At 45.9% G+C, this 16,602-nt stretch overlaps 1 protein-coding gene across 1 annotated transcript; it reads left to right on the forward strand.

Moving 5' to 3' along the window:
- Positions 1-517: 517 nt before the first annotated feature.
- Positions 518-14,563, forward strand: LOC137658021 (chromobox protein homolog 8-like; the record flags this gene model as incomplete). Its single annotated transcript, XM_068392734.1, has 3 exons — positions 518-537; positions 11,831-11,915; positions 14,516-14,563. Coding segments are annotated over exons 1-3 (153 nt in total), but the record flags the coding sequence as incomplete, so codon positions are not given.
- Positions 14,564-16,602: the final 2,039 nt, after the last annotated feature.

Raw genomic sequence — 16,602 nt, forward strand, 5'->3', positions numbered from 1 at the left:
GCTTTAAAAATATAATATCAATATTTTTACAAATTTAATGCAAATAGCAGTTTCAATAATATTCTTACAAATTCACAAACAATAAGTTATGATGGTGAATCACCGAAAAAGGTTTCGCGGGTGGTGCCACTACCACCACAGCACAGCACAAAAAAAAAAAATAAAAATAAAAATAAATTAATTCTTATTATTTTAATAGAAGAATGTCCAGAAACTGCGTTATTTATGCCCTGGATTACCGGCTTTTATAATTTGTACATCGTTGGTTTGCGGCGATCCTCTTCTCTCACCTCGTTGTACACACTTCTAGCTCTGAACGATCTACCTGTAAAATAAGAAATTACATCCTCTTCTCCTCTCACCTCGTTGTACACACTTCTAGCTCTGAACGATCTACCTGTAAAATAAGAAATCACAATTAGTATATGTTGAACAAGTACTGACAGATGTTTCCAAGATTCTTAAGGGCTCTTCAAACGCGTACAGACAGATGTTTCCAAGATTCATAGGGATACAGATGTTTTGGATGAGGAAAAGGTACGTTCCAAAGATTACACAGAATCAATATGCATGCAAATCCTAAAACATTCGTAATCTAACTATTGAAGCTTAAATCCTGCTGAGAAAAAAATAAATTGAAAATGCTGCAATCTCATCTGGCATGCAAATATAAAGGAATATATAAAAAGTCCTAGCGAGGGTTAGATCAAAGCACAGAAAAGACTAAATTCCTCCTCGTTTAACATTGTTAAGTAAATATTCATTCAATTTAGTATTTGTTGGCAAAGTATAGCGAGATAAATATTCATTCAATTTAGTATTTGTTGGCAAAGTATAGCGAGATAAATATTCATTCAATTTAGTATTTGTTGGCAAAGTATAGCGAGATACATATTCATTCAATTTAGTATTTGTTGGCAAAGTATAGCGAGATAAATATTCATTCAATTTAGTATTTGTTGGCAAAGTATAGCGAGATAAATATTCATTCAATTTAGTATTTGTTGGCAAAGTATAGCGAGATACATATTCATTCAATTTAGTATTTGTTGGCAAAGTATAGCGAGATAAATATTCATTCAATTTAGTATTTGTTGGCAAAGTATAGCGAGATAAATATTCATTCAATTTAGTATTTGTTGGCAAAGTCTAGCCAGATAAAAACAGATAATTGAGACTAAAAAACTTATTAGTATGCAAGCCAGGGAAGGCAAGAGGGGCTAAAGAATATAATAAAACTATAGGGACAACTTGAATTATTATAGTTCTACACTTACTGACACAACCATGTAATAAGGATAAGTCTTTCAAAATCAAGAAAAATCCGGCATTAAAGTACAGATATGCAAGATTAAAAGGCAGAGAGAGAGAGACGGGGGTACAAAGGAGCGAAAAGCAGAGGTATAAAGGAGCGAAAGATAGTGGTATAAAAAGATATAAAGGAGAGAGTGAAACAAAAACAGGAACGGAGAGGGGGGGAGAGAGAGAGAGACTAGAACCAAGAAAGACAGGAACAAAGAAAACGAGACAGGAACAAAGAAAACAAGACAGAAACCAAGAGAGAAAAAGAGACAGGAACCGATAAAGACAGGAACTGAGAGAGGGAAAAAGAGACTGGAACCGAGAGAGAAAAGGAGAGACTGGTACCGAGAGAGAAAAGAGACTGGTACCGAGAGAGAAAAGAGACTGGTACCGAGAGAGAAAAGAGATTGGGACAGAGAGAGAAAAGAGATTGGGACAGAGAGAGAAAAGAGATTGGAAACGAGAGAGAAAGACTGGAACCTAGAGAGAGGAACGAGAGAGAAAGAGACTGGAACCGAGAGAGAAAGAGACTGGAACCGAGAGAGAAAGAGACTGGAACCGAGAGAGAGAAAGACACTGGAAACTAGAGAGAGAAAGAGACTGGAAACTAGAGAGAGAAAGAGACTGGAAACTAGAGAGAGAAAGAGAATGGAAACTAGAGAGAGAAAGAGAATGGAACCGAGAGAGAGAAAGAGAATGGAACCGAGAGAGAGAAAGAGAATGGAACCGAGAGAGAGAAAGAGACTGGAACCGAGAGAGAAAAGGAGACTGGAACCGAGAGAGAAAAGGAGACTGGAACCGAGAGAGAAAAGGAGACTGGAACCGATAAAAAGACAGGAACCGAGAGAGGGGAAAAAAAAAAGAGACTGGAACCGAGAGAGAAAAGAATACTGGAACCGAGAGAGAAAGGGACTGGAAACGAAAGAGAAAGACTGGAACCAAGAGAGAAAGAGACTGGAACCAAGGGAAAGAGACTGGAACCGAGAGAGAAAAGGAGAGACTGGAACCGAGAGAGAAAAGGAGAGACTGGAACCGAGAGAGAAAAGAGACTGGAACCGAGAGAGAAAAGGAGAGACTGGAACCGAGAGAGAGACTGGAACCGAGAGAGAGACTGGAACCGAGAGAGAAAAGGAGACTGGAACCGAGAGAGAAAAGGAGACTGGAACCGAGAGAGAAAAGGAGACTGGAACCGAGAGAGAAAAGGAGACTGGAACCGAGAGAGAAAAGGAGACTGGAACCGAGAGAGAAAAGGAGACTGGAACCGAGAGAGATTGGAGCCGAGAGAGAAAGAGATTGGAGCCTAGAGAAAGAGATTGGAACCTAGAGAAAGAGATTGGAACCTAGAGAAAGAGATTGGAGCCTAGAGAAAGAGATTGGAACCTAGAGAAAGAGATTGGAGCCTAGAGAAAGAGATTGGAGCCTAGAGAAAGAGATTGGAGCCTAGAGAAAGAGATTGGAGCCTAGAGAAAGAGATTGGAACCTAGAGAAAGAGATTGGAACCTAGAGAAAGAGACTGGAACCGAGAGAGAGAAAGACTGGAACCGAGAGAGAAAAAGACTGGAACCGAGAGAGAGAAAGAGACTGGAACCGAGAGAGAGAAAGAGACTGGAACCGAGAGAGAGAAAGACTGAAACCGAGAGAGAGAGAGGAGAAACTGGAACCGAGAGAGAGAGGAGAAACTGGAACCGATAAAAAGACAGAAACTGAGAGTGGGGAAAAAAAAGAGACTGGAACCCAGAGAGAAAAGCAGACTGGAACCGAGAGAGAAAGAGACTGGAACCGAGAGAGAAAGAGACTGGAACCGAGAGAGAAAAGGAGAGAGACTGGAACCGAGAGAGAAAAGAAACTGAAACCGAGAGAAAGAGACTGGAATCTAGAGAGAGATTGGAACCGAGAGAGAAAGAGATTGGAACCTAGAGAAAGAGATTGGAACCTAGAGAAAGATTGTAACCTAGAGAAAGATTGTAACCTAGAGAAAGAGATTGGAACCGAGAGAGGAAAGGAGAGACTGGAACCGAGAGAGGAAAGGAGAGACTGGAACCGTGAGAGGAAAGGAGAGACTGGAACCGTGAGAGGAAAGGAGAGACTGGAACCGTGAGAGGAAAGGAGAGACTGGAACCGTGAGAGGAAAGGAGAGACTGGAACCGTGAGAGGAAAGGAGAGACTGGAACCGTGAGAGGAAAGGAGAGACTGGAACCGAGAGAGGAAAGGAGAGACTGGAACCGAGAGAGGAAAGGAGAGACTGGAACCGAGAGAGGAAAGGAGAGACTGGAACCGAGAGAGGAAAGGAGAGACTGGAACCGAGAGAGGAAAGGAGAGACTGGAACCGAGAGAGGAAAGGAGACTGGAACCGAGAGAGGAAAGGAGACTGGAACCGAGAGAGGAAAGGAGACTGGAACCGAGAGAGAAAAGGAGACTGGAACCGAGAGAGAAAAGGAGACTGGAACCGAGAGAAAAAGACTGGAACCGAGAGAAAGAGACTGGAACCTAGAGAAAGAGATGGGAACCGAGAGAGAAGGAGAGATTGGAACCGAGAGAGAAGGAGAGACTGGAACCGAGAGAGAAGGAGAGACTGGAACCGAGAGAGAAAAGGAGACGAACCGAGAGAGAAAGAGACGAACCTATAGGAAGAGATTGGAGCCTAGAGAAAGAGATTGATAACCTAGAGAAAGAGACTGGAACCGAGAGAGAGGAGGACTGGAACCGAGAGAGAGAAAGAGACTGGAACCGATAAAAAGACAGGAACTGAGAGAGGGAAAAAAAAAAAGAGACGAACCGAAAGAAAAAAAAGAGACTGGAACCGAGAGAGAAAAGGAGACTGGAACCGAGAGAGAAAGAGATTGGAACCGAGAGAGAAAGAGACTGGAACCGAGAGAGAAAGAGACTGGAACCGAGAGAGAAGGAGACACTGGAACCGAGAGAGGAAAGGAGAGACTGGAACCGAGAGAGGAAAGGAGAGACTGGAACCGAGAGAGGAAAGGAGAGACTGGAACCGAGAGAGGAAAGGAGAGACTGGAACCGAGAGAGGAAAGGAGAGACTGGAACCGAGAGAGGAAAGGAGACTGGAACCGAGAGAGGAAAGGAGACTGGAACCGAGAGAGAAAAGGAGACTGGAACCGAGAGAGAAAGAGACTGGAACCTAGAGAAAGACAGGAACCGAGAGAGAAAGAGACTGGAACCGAGAGAAAAAAGGAGACTGGAACCGAGAGAAAAAAGGAGACTGGAACCGAGAGAAAAAAGGAGACTGGAACCGAGAGAGAAAAGGAGACTGGAACCGAGAGAGAAAAGGAGACTGGAACCGAGAGAGAAAAGGAGACTGGAACCGAGAGAGAAAAGGAGACTGAAACCAAGAGAGAAAGAGACGAACCTATAGGAAGAGATTGGAGCCTAGAGAAAGAGATTGATAACCTAGAGGAGGACTGGAACCGAGAGAGAGAAAGAGACTGGAACCGATAAAAAGACAGGAACTGAGAGAGGGAAAAAAAAAAAAAAAAAGAGACGAACCGAGAAAAAAAAGAGACTGGAACCGAGAGAGAAAAGGAGACTAGAACCGAGAGAGAAAGAGATTGGAACCGAGAGGGAAAGAGATTGGAACCGAGAGAGAAAGAGACTGGAACCGAGAGAGAGAAAGAGACTGGAACCGAGAGAGAGAAAGAGACTGGAACCGATAAAAAGACAGGAACTGAGGGAAAAAAAAAAAAAAGACGTACCGAGAGAAAAAAAAGAGACTGGAACCGAGAGAGAAAAGGAGACTAGAACCGAGAGAGAAAGAGATTGGAACCGAGAGAGAAAGAGATTGGAACCGAGAGAGAAAGAGACTGGAACCGAGAGAGAAAGAGACTGGAACCGAGAGAGAAAAGGAGAGACTGGAACCAAGAGAGAAAAGGAGAGACTGGAACCGAGAGAGAAAAGGAGAGACTGGAACCGAGAGAGAAAAGGAGAGACCGGAACCGTGAGATAGAGACTGGAACCGAGAGAGAAAAGGAGAGACTGGAACCGAGAGAGAAAAGGAGAGACTGGAACCGAGAGAGAAAAGGAGAGACTGGAACCGAGAGAGAAAAGGAGAGACTGGAACCGAGAGAGAAAAGGAGAGACTGGAACCGAGAGAGAAAAGGAGAGACTGGAACCGAAAGAGAAAAGAAATTGGAACCGAGAGAGAAAGAGATTGGAACCGAGAGAGAAAGATTGGAGCCTAGAGAAAGAGACTGGAACCGAGAGAGAGAAAGAGACTGGAACCGAGAGAGAGAAAGAGACTGGAACCAATAAAAAGACAGGAACTGAGAGAGGGAAAAAAAAGAGACTGGAACCGAGAGAGAAAAGGAGACTAGAACCGAGAGAGAAAGAGACTGGAACCGAGAGAAAGAGACTGGAACCGAGAGAAAGAGACTGGAACCGAGAGAAAGAGACTGGAACCGAGAGAGAAGGAGAGACCGGAACCGAGAGAGAAGGAGAGACCGGAACAAAGAGAAAGAGACTGGAACCGAGAGAGAAAAGGAGAGAATGGAACCGAGAGAGAAAAGGAGAGACTGGAACCGAGAGAGAAAAGAAATAGGAACCGAGAGAGAAAAGAAATTGGAACCGAGAGAGAAAAGAAATTGGAACCGAGAGAGAAAAGAAATTGGAACCGAGAGAGACTGGAATCTAGAGAAAGATTGAAACCGAGAGAGAAAGAGACTAGAACCTAGAGAAAGAGATTGGAACCTAGAGAAAGACAGGAACCGAGAGAGAAAGACTGGAACCGAGAGAGAAAGACTGGAACCGAGAGAGAAAGAGATTGGAACCGAGAGAGAAAGAGACTGGAACCTAGAGAAAGAGACTGGAACCTATAGAAAGAGATTGGAGCCTAGAGAAAGAGACTGGAACCGAGAGAGAGAAAGCGACTGGAACCGATGAAAAGACAGAAACTGAGAGTGGGGAAAAAAAAGAGACTGGAACCAAGAGAGAAAAGCAGACTGGAACCAAGAAAGAAAGAGATTGGAACCGAGAGAGAAAGAGACTGGAACCGAGAGAGAAAAGGAGAGACTGGAACCGAGAGAGAAAAGAAGAGACTGGAACCGAGAGAGAAAAGAAACTGAAACCGAGAGAAAGAGACTGGAATCTAGAGAAAGATTGGAACCTAGAGAAAGAGATTGTAACCTAGAGAAAGAGATTGGAACTGAGAGAGAAAGAGATTTGAACCGAGAGAGGAGGAGAGACTGGAACCGAGAGAGAAAAGGCGAGACTGGAACCGAGAGAGAAAAGGAGAGACTGGAACCGAGAGAGAAAAGGTGAGACTGGAACCGAGAGAGAAAAGGTGAGACTGGAACCGAGAGAAAGAGACTGGAATCTAGAGAAAGAGATTGGAACCGAGAGAAAAGCAGACTGGAACCAAGAAAGAAAGAGATTGGAACCGAGAGAGAAAGAGACTGGAACCGAGAGAGAAAAGGAGAGACTGGAACCGAGAGAGAAAAGAAGAGACTGGAACCGAGAGAGAAAAGAAACTGAAAGCGAGAGAAAGAGACTGGAATCTAGAGAAAGATTGGAACCTAGAGAAAGAGATTGGAACCTAGAGAAAGAGATTGTAACCTAGAGAAAGAGATTGGAACTGAGAGAGAAAGAGATTTGAACCGAGAGAGGAGGAGAGACTGGAACCGAGAGAGAAAAGGCGAGACTGGAACCGAGAGAGAAAAGGAGAGACTGGAACCGAGAGAGAAAAGGTGAGACTGGAACCGAGAGAGAAAAGGTGAGACTGGAACCGAGAGAGAAAAGGTGAGACTGGAACCGAGAGAAAGAGACTGGAATCTAGAGAAAGAGATTGGAACCGAGAGAAAAAGAGACTGGAACCTAGAGAAAGAGATTGGAACCGAGAGAGAAAAGGAGACTGGAACCGAGAGAGAAAAGGAGACTGGAACCGAAAGAGATTGGAGCCGAGAGAGAAAGATATTGGAGCCTAGAGAAAGAGATTGGAGCCTAGAGAAAGAGACTGGAACCGAGAGAGAGAAAAAGACTGGAACCGAGAGAGAGAAAAAGACTGGAACCGAGAGAGAGAAAAAGACTGGAACCGAGAGAGAGAAAAAGACTGGAACCGAGAGAAAGAGACTGGAACCGAGAGAGAAAAGGAGAGACTGGAACCGAAAGAGAAAAGAGATTGGAACCGAGAGAGAAAGAGATTGGAGCCGAGAGAGAAAGAGATTGGAGCCTAGAGAAAGAGATTGGAACCTAGAGAAAGAGATTGGAACCTAGAGAAAGAGATTGGAACCGAGAGAAAAAGAGATTGGAGCCTAGAGAATGAGATTGGAACCTAGAGAAAGAGATTGGAACCTAGAGAAAGAGATTGGAACCTAGAGAAAGAGACGAACCGAGAGAGAGGAGGACTAGAACCGAGAGAGAGAAAGAGACTGGAACCGATAAAAAGACAGGAACTGAGAGAGGGAAAAAAAGAGACTGGAACCGAGAGAGAAAAAAAAGAGACTGGAACCGAGAGAGAAAAGGAGACTAGAACCGAGAGAGAAAGAGATTGGAACCGAGAGAGAAAGAGATTGGATCCGAGAGAGAAAGAGATTGGAACCGAGAGAGAAAGAGACTGGAACCGAGAGAGAAAGAGACTGGAACCGAGAGAGAAAAGGAGAGACTGGAACCGAGAGAGAAAGGGAGAGACTGGAACCGAGAGAGAAAGGGAGAGACTGGAACCGAGAGAGAAAGGGAGAGACTGGAACCGAGAGAGAAAAGGAGAGACTGGAACCGAGAGAGAAAGGGAGAGACTGGAACCGAGAGAGAAAGGGAGAGACTGGAACCGAGAGAGAAAGGGAGAGACTGGAACCGAGAGAGAAAAGGAGAGACTGGAACCGAGAGAGAAAAGGAGAGACTGGAACCGAGAGAGAAAAGCAGACTGGAACCGAGAGAGAAAGAGACTGGAACCGAGAGAGAAAAGGAGAGACTGGAACCGAGAGAGAAAAGGAGAGACTGGAACCGAGAGAGAAAAGGAGAGACTGGAACCGAGAGAGAAAAGGAGAGACTGGAACCGAGAGAGAAAAGGAGAGACTGGAACCGAGAGAAAGAGACTGGAATCTATAGAAAGATTGAAACCGAGAGGGAAAGAGATTGGAACCTAGAGAAAGAGACTGGAACCGAGAGAGAAAGAGACTGGAACCGAGAGAGGAAAGGAGAGACTGGAACCGAGAGAGGAAAGGAGAGACTGGAACCGAGAGAGGAAAGGAGAGACTGGAACCGAGAGAGGAAAGGAGAGACTGGAACCGAGAGAGGAAAGGAGAGACTGGAACCGAGAGAGGAAAGGAGAGACTGGAACCGAGAGAGGAAAGGAGAGACTGGAACCGAGAGAGGAAAGGAGAGACTGGAACCGAGAGAGGAAAGGAGAGACTGGAACCGAGAGAGAAAAGGAGAGACTGAAACGGAGAGAGGAAAGGAGACTGGAACCGAGAGAGAAGGAGAGACTGGAACCGAGAGAGGAAAGGAGACTGGAACCAAGAGAGAAAAGGAGACTGGAACCGCGAGAGAAAAGGAGACTGGAACCGAGAGAGAAAAGGAGACTGGAACCGAGAGAGAAAAGGAGACTGGAACCGAGAGAGAGATTGGAACCGAGAGAGAAAGATTGGAACCGAGAGAGAAAGAGAGACTGGAACCGAGAGAGAAAGAGAGACTGGAACCGAGAGAGAAGGAGAGACTGGAACCGAGAGAAAAAAGGGGACTGGAACCGAGAGAAAAAAGGAGACTGGAACCGAGAGAAAAAAGGAGACTGGAACCGAGAGAGAAAAGGAGACTGGAACCGAGAGAAAAAAGGAGACTGGAACCGAGAGAGAAAAGGAGACTGAAACAGAGAGAGAAAGAGACTGGAACCTATAGAAAGAGATTGGAGCCTGGAGAAAGATTGATAACCTAGAGAAAGAGACTGGAACCGAGAGAGAGGAGGACTAGAACCGAGAGAGAGAAAGAGACTGGAACCGATAAAAAGACAGGAACTGAGAGAGGGAAAAAAAAGAGACTGGAACCGAGAGAGAAAAAAAAGAGACTGGAACCGAGAGAGAAAAGGAGACTAGAACCGAGAGAGAAAGAGATTGGAACCGAGAGAGAAAGAGATTGGATCCGAGAGAGAAAGAGATTGGAACCGAGAGAGAAAGAGATTGGAACCGAGAGAGAAAGATTGGAACCGAGAGAGAAGGAGAGACTGGAACCGAGAGAGAAGGAGAGACTGGAACCGAGAGAGAAGGAGAGACTGGAACCGAGAGAGAAGGAGAGAACGGAACCGTGAGATAGAGACTGGAACCGAGAGAGAAAAGGAGAGACTGGAACCGAGAGAGAAAAGGAGAGACTGGAACCGAGAGAGAAAAGGAGAGACTGGAACCAAGAGAGAAAAGAGACTGGAACCAAGAGAGAAAAGCAGACTGGAACCGAGAGAGAAAGAGACTGGAACCGAGAGAGAAAGAGACTGGAACCGAGAGAGAAAAGGAGAGACTGGAACCGAGAGAGAAAAGAAGACTGAAACCGAGAGAAAGAGACTGGAACCTAGAGAAAGATTGAAACCGAGAGGGAAAGAGATTGGAACCTAGAGAAAGAGACTGGAACCGAGAGAGGAAAGGAGAGACTGGAACCGAGAGAGGAAAGGAGAGACTGGAACCGAGAGAGAAAAGGAGAGACTGGAACCGAGAGAGAAAAGGAGAGACTGGAACCGATAGAGAAAAGGAGACTGGAACCGAGAGAGAAGGAGAGAACGGAACCGTGAGATAGAGACTGGAACCGAGAGAGAAAAGGAGAGACTGGAACCGAGAGAGAAAAGGAGAGACTGGAACCGAGAGAGAAAAGGAGAGACTGGAACCAAGAGAGAAAAGAGACTGGAACCAAGAGAGAAAAGCAGACTGGAACCGAGAGAGAAAGAGACTGGAACCGAGAGAGAAAGAGACTGGAACCGAGAGAGAAAAGGAGAGACTGGAACCGAGAGAGAAAAGAAACTGAAACCGAGAGAAAGAGACTGGAATCTAGAGAAAGATTGAAACCGAGAGGGAAAGAGATTGGAACCTAGAGAAAGAGACTGGAACCGAGAGAGGAAAGGAGAGACTGGAACCGAGAGAGGAAAGGAGAGACTGGAACCGAGAGAGAAAAGGAGAGACTGGAACCGAGAGAGAAAAGGAGAGACTGGAACCGATAGAGAAAAGGAGAGACTGGAACCGAAAGAGAAAAGGAGAGACTGGAACGGAGAGAGGAAAGGAGACTGGAACCGGAGGGAGGAAAGGAGACTGGAACCGAGAGAGAAGGAGAGACTGGAACAGAGAGAGAAAAGGAGACTGGAACCGAGAGAGGAAAGGAGACTGGAACCGAGAGAGAAAAGGAGACTGGAACCGAGAGAAAGAGATTGGAACCGAGAGAGAAAGAGACTGGAACCTAGAGAAAGACAGGAACTGAGAGAGAAAGATTGGAACCGAGAGAGAAAGAGAGACTGGAACCGAGAGAGAAGGAGAGACTGGAACCGAGAGAAAAAATGAGACTGGAACCGAGAGAAAAAAGGAGACTGGAACCGAGAGAAAAAAGGAGACTGGAACCGAGAGAAAAAAGGAGATTGGAACCGAGAGAGAAAGAGACTGGAACCGAGAGAGAAAGAGACTGGAACCGAGAGAGAAAGAGACTGGAACCCATAGAAAGAGATTGGCGCCTAGAGAAAGATTGATAACCTAGAGAAAGAGACTGGAACCGAGAGAGAGGAGGACTAGAACCGAGAGAGAGAAAGACTGGAACCGATAAAAAGACAGGAACTGAGAGAGGGAAAAAAAAGAGACTGGAACCGAGAGAGAAAAAAAAAGACTGGAACCGAGAGAGAAAAGGAGACTAGAACCGAGAGAGAAAGAGATTGGAACCGAGAGAGAAAGAGATTGGATCCGAGAGAGAAAGAGATTGGAACCGAGAGAGAAAGAGATTGGAACCGAGAGAGAAAGAGACCGGAACCGAGAGAGAAAGAGACCGGAACCGAGAGAGAAGGAGACCGGAACCGAGAGAGAAGGAGAGACTGGAACCGAGAGAGAAGGAGAGACTGGAACCGAGAGAGAAAGAGAGACTGGAACCGAGAGAGAAGGAGAGAACGGAACCGTGAGATAGAGACTGGAACCGAGAGAGAAAAAGAGAGACTTGAAACCGAGAGAGAAAAGGAGAGACTGGAACCGAGAGAGAAAAGGAGAGACTGGAACCGAGAGAGAAAAGGAGAGACTAGAACCGAAAGAGAAAAGAAATTGGAACCGAAAGAGAAAGAGATTGGAACCGAAAGAGAAAGAGATTGGAACCGAAAGAGAAAGAGATTGGAGCCTAGAGAAAGAGATTGGAACCTAGAGAAAGAGATTGGAACCTAGAGAAAGAGATTGGAACCTAGAGAAAGAGACTGGAACCGAGAGAGAGAAAGACTGGAACCGAAAGAGAGAAAGAGACTGGAACCGAGAGAGAGAAAGAGACTGGAACCAATAAAAAGACAGGAACAGAGAGGGAAAAAAAGAGACTGGAACCGAGAGAGAAAAGGAGACTAGAACTGAGAGAGAAAGAGACTGGAACCAAGAGAAAGAGACCGGAACCGAGAGAGAAGGAGAGACCGGAACCGAGAGAGAAGGAGAGACCGGAACCGAGAGAGAAGGAGAGACCGGAACCGAGAGAGAAGGAGAGACCGGAACCAAGAAAGAGAGACTGGAACCGAGAGAGAAAAGGAGAGACAGGAACCGAGAGAGAAAAGGAGAGACTGGAACCGAGAGAGAAAAGGAGAGACTGGAACCGAGAGAGAAAAGGAGAGACTGGAACCGAGAGAAAAGAAATTGGAACCGAGAGAGAAAAGAAATTGGAACCGAGAGAAAGAGACTGGAACCGAGAGAAAGAGACTGGAACCGAGAGAAAGAGACTGGAACAGAGAGAAAGAGACTGGAATCTAGAGAAAGATTGAAACCGAGCGAGAAAGAGACTGGAACCTAGAGAAAGAAAGGAACCAAGAGAAAGAGACTGGAACAGAGAAAGAGACTGGAACCGAGAGAAAGAGACTGGAACCGAGAGAAAGAGACTGGAACCGAGAGAGAAAGACTGGAACCGAGAGAGAAAGAGACTGGAACCGAGAGAAAAAGAGACTGGAACCGAGAGAGAAAAGGAGACTGGAACCAAGAGAGAAAAAGACTGGAACCGAGAGAGAAAGAGACTGGAACCTAGAGAAAGAGACTGGAACCTATAGAAAGAGATTGGAGCCTAGAGAAAGAGACTGGAACCGAGAGAGAGAAAGTGACTGGAACCGATAAAAAGACAGAAACAGAGTGGGGAAAAAAAGAGACTGGAACCAATAGAGAAAAGCAGACTGGAACCAAGAGAGAAAGAGATTGGAACCGAGAGAGAAAGAGACTGGAACCGAGAGAGAAAAGAAACTGAAACCGAGAGAAAGAGACGTGAATCTAGAGAAAGATTGGAACCTAGAGAAAGAGATTGGAACCTAGAGAAAGAGATTGGAATCTAGAGAAAGAGATTGGAATCTAGAGAAAGAGATTGGAACCTAGAGAAAGAGATTGGAACCTAGAGAAAGAGATTGGAACCTAGAGAAAGAGATTGTAACCTAAAGAAAGAGATTGGAACAGAGAGGAGGAGAGACTGGAACCGAGAGAGGAGGAGAGACTGGAACCGAGAGAGAAAAGGAGAGACTGGAACCGAGAGAGAAAAGGAGAGACTGGAACCGAGAGAAAAGAAATTGGAACCGAGAGAAAGAGACTGGAATCTAGAGAAAGAGACTGGAACCGAGAGAGAAAAAGAGACTGGAACCGAGAGAGAAAAGGAGACTGGAACCGAGAGAGAAAAGGAGACTGGAACCGAAAGAGATTGGAGCCGAGAGAGAAAGAGATTGGAGCCTAGAGAAAGAGATTGGAACCTAGAGAAAGAGACTGGAACCTAGAGAAAGAGACTGGAACCGAGAGAGAGAAAAAGACTGGAACCGAGAGAGAGAAAAAGACTGGAACCGAGAGAGAGAAAAAGACTGGAACCGAGAGAGAGAAAGAGATTGGAACCTAGAGAAAGAGATTGGAACCTAGAGAAAGAGATTGGAACCTAGAGAAAGAGAGTGGAACCTAGAGAAAGAGATTGGAACCTAGAGAAAGAGATTGGAACCTAGAGAGGAGGAGAGACTGGAACCGAGAGAGGAGGAGAGACTGGAACCGAGAGAGGAGGAGAGACTGGAACCGAGAGAAAAAAGGAGAGACTGGAACCGAGAGAGATAAGGAGAGACTGGAACCGAGAGAGATAAGGAGAGACTGGAACCGAGAGAGATAAGGAGAGACTGGAACCGAGAGAGAGATAAGGAATTGGAACCGAGAGAAAGAGACTGGAATCTAGAGAAAGAGATTGGAACCGAGAGAGAGAAGGAGACTGGAACCGAGAGAGAGAAGGAGACTGGAACCGAAAGAGATTGGAGCCGAGAGAGAAAGAGATTGGAGCCTAGAGAAAGAGATTGGAGCCTAGAGAAAGAGATTGGAACCTAGAGAAAGAGATTGGAACCTAGAGAAAGAGATTGGAACCTAGAGAAAGAGATTGGAACCTAGAGAGAGAGGAGAAACTGGAACCGATAAAAAAAAAGACTGGAACCAAGAGAGAAAAGCAGACTGGAACCAAGAGAGAAAAGAGACTGGAACCAAGAGAGAAAAGAGACTGGAACCAAGAGAGAAAGAGACTGGAACCGAGAGAGAAAGAGACTGGAACCGAGAGAGAAAAGAAACTGAAACCGAGAGAGAAAAGAAACTGAAACCAAGAGAAAGAGACTGGAATCTAGAGAAATATTGAAACCGAGAGGGAAAGAGATTGGAACCTAGAGAAAGAGATTGGAACCTAGAGAAAGAGACTGGAACCGAGAGAGAGATGAGAGACTGGAACCGAGAGAGGAGAGGAGAGACTGGAACCGAGAGAGGAGAGGAGAGACTGGAACCGAGAGAGGAGAGGAGAGACTGGAACCGAGAGAGGAGAGGAGAGACTGGAACCGAGAGAGGAAGGAGAGACTGGAACCGAGAGGAAGGAGAGACTGGAACCGAGAGAGAAAGGAGAGACTGGAACCGAGAGAGAAAGGAGAGACTGGAACCGAGAGAGAAAGAGAGACTGGAACCGAGAGAAGAAAGGAGAGACTGGAACCGAGAGAGGAAAGAGACTGGAACCGAGAGAGAAAAGAGACTGGAACCGAGAGAGGAGGAGAGACTGGAACCGAGAGAGGAGGAGAGACTGGAACCGAGAGAGAGAAAGAGAGACTGGAACCGAGAGAGGAAAGGAGACTGGAACCGAGAGAGAAAGAGACTGGAACCGAGAGAGAAAGAGAGACTGGAACCGAGAGAGAAGGAGAGACTGGAACCGAGAGAAAAAAGGAGACTGGAACCGAGAGAAAGGAGACTGGAACCGAGAGAGAAAGGAGACTGGAACCGAGAGAAAGAGACTGGAACCGAGAGAGAAAGAGACTGGAACCGAGAGAGAAAGAGATTGGAACCGAGAGAGAAAGAGACTGGAACCTATAGAAAGAGATTGGAGCCTAGAGAAAGAGATTGATAACCTAGAGAAAGAGACTGGAACCGCGAGAGAGAAGGACTGGAACCGAGAGAGAGAAAGAGACTGGAACCGATAAAAAGACAGGAACTGAGAGAGGGGAAAAAAAAAGAGACTGGAACCGAGAGAGAAAAAAAAGAGACTGGAACCGAGAGAGAAAAAGAGACTAGAACCGAGAGAGAAAGAGATTGGAACCGAGAGAAAGAGATTGGAACCTAGAGAAAGAGATTGGAACCTAGAGAAAGAGATTGGAACCTAGAGAAAGAGATTGGAACCTAGAGAAAGAGATTGGAACCTAGAGAAAGAGATTGTAACCTAGAGAAAGAGATTGAACCTAGAGAAAGAGATTGGAACTGAGAGAGGAGGAGAGACTGGAACCGAGAGAGGAGGAGAGACTGGAACCGAGAGAGGAGGAGAGACTGGAACCGAGAGAGAAAAGGAGAGACTGGAACCGAGAGAGAAAAGGAGAGACTGGAACCGAGAGAAAAGAAATTGGAACCAAGAGAAAGAGACTGGAATCTAGAGAAAGAGACTGGAACCGAGAGAGAAAAAGAGACTGGAACCGAGAGAGAAAAGGAGACTGGAACCGAGAGAGAAAAGGAGACTGGAACCGAAAGAGATTGGAGCCGAGAGAGAAAGAGATTGGAGCCTAGAGAAAGAGATTGGAACCTAGAGAAAGAGACTGGAACCTAGAGAAAGAGACTGGAACCGAGAGAGAGAAAAAGACTGGAACCGAGAGAGAGAAAGAGATTGGAACCTAGAGAAAGAGATTGGAACCTAGAGAAAGAGATTGGAACCTAGAGAAAGAGAGTGGAACCTAGAGAAAGAGATTGGAACCTAGAGAAAGAGATTGGAACCTAGAGAGGAGGAGAGACTGGAACCGAGAGAGGAGGAGAGACTGGAACCGAGAGAGGAGGAGAGACTGGAACCGAGAGAAAAAAGGAGAGACTGGAACCGAGAGAGATAAGGAGAGACTGGAACCGAGAGAGATAAGGAGAGACTGGAACCGAGAGAGAAAAGAAATTGGAACCGAGAGAAAGAGACTGGAATCTAGAGGAAGAGATTGGAACCGAGAGAGAGAAGGAGACTGGAACCGAGAGAGAGAAGGAGACTGGAACCGAAAGAGATTGGAGCCGAGAGAGAAAGAGATTGGAGCCTAGAGAAAGAGATTGGAGCCTAGAGAAAGAGATTGGAACCTAAAGAAAGAGATTGGAACCTAGAGAAAGAGATTGGAACCTAGAGAGAGAGGAGAAACTGGAACCAATAAAAAAAAAGACTGGAACCAAGAGAGAAAAGCAGACTGGAACCAAGAGAGAAAGAGAGACTGGAACCAAGAGAGAAAAGCAGACTGGAACCAAGAGAGAAAGAGACTGGAACCGAGAGAGAAAGAGACTGGAACCGAGAGAGAAAAGAAACTGAAACCGAGAGAGAAAAGAAACTGAAACCAAGAGAAAGAGACTGGAATCTAGAGAAATATTGAAACCGAGAGGGAAAGAGATTGGAACCTAGAGAAAGAGATTGGAACCTAGAGAAAGAGATTGGAACCTAGAGAAAGATTTTGGAACTGAGAGAGAAAGAGACTGGAACCGAGAGAGGAGAGGAGAGACTGGAACCGAGAGAGGAGAGGAGAGACTGGAACCGAGAGAGGAGAGGAGAGACTGGAACCGAGAGAGGAGAGGAGAGACTGGAACCGAGAGAGGAGAGGAGAGACTGGAACCGAGAGAGGAGAGGAGAGACTGGAACCGAGAAAGGAGAGGAGAGACTGGAACCGAGAAAGGAGAGGAGAGA

Source organism: Palaemon carinicauda, chromosome 18, assembly GCF_036898095.1.
Source record: "Palaemon carinicauda isolate YSFRI2023 chromosome 18, ASM3689809v2, whole genome shotgun sequence".
Lineage (NCBI taxonomy): Eukaryota > Metazoa > Arthropoda > Malacostraca > Decapoda > Palaemonidae > Palaemon > Palaemon carinicauda.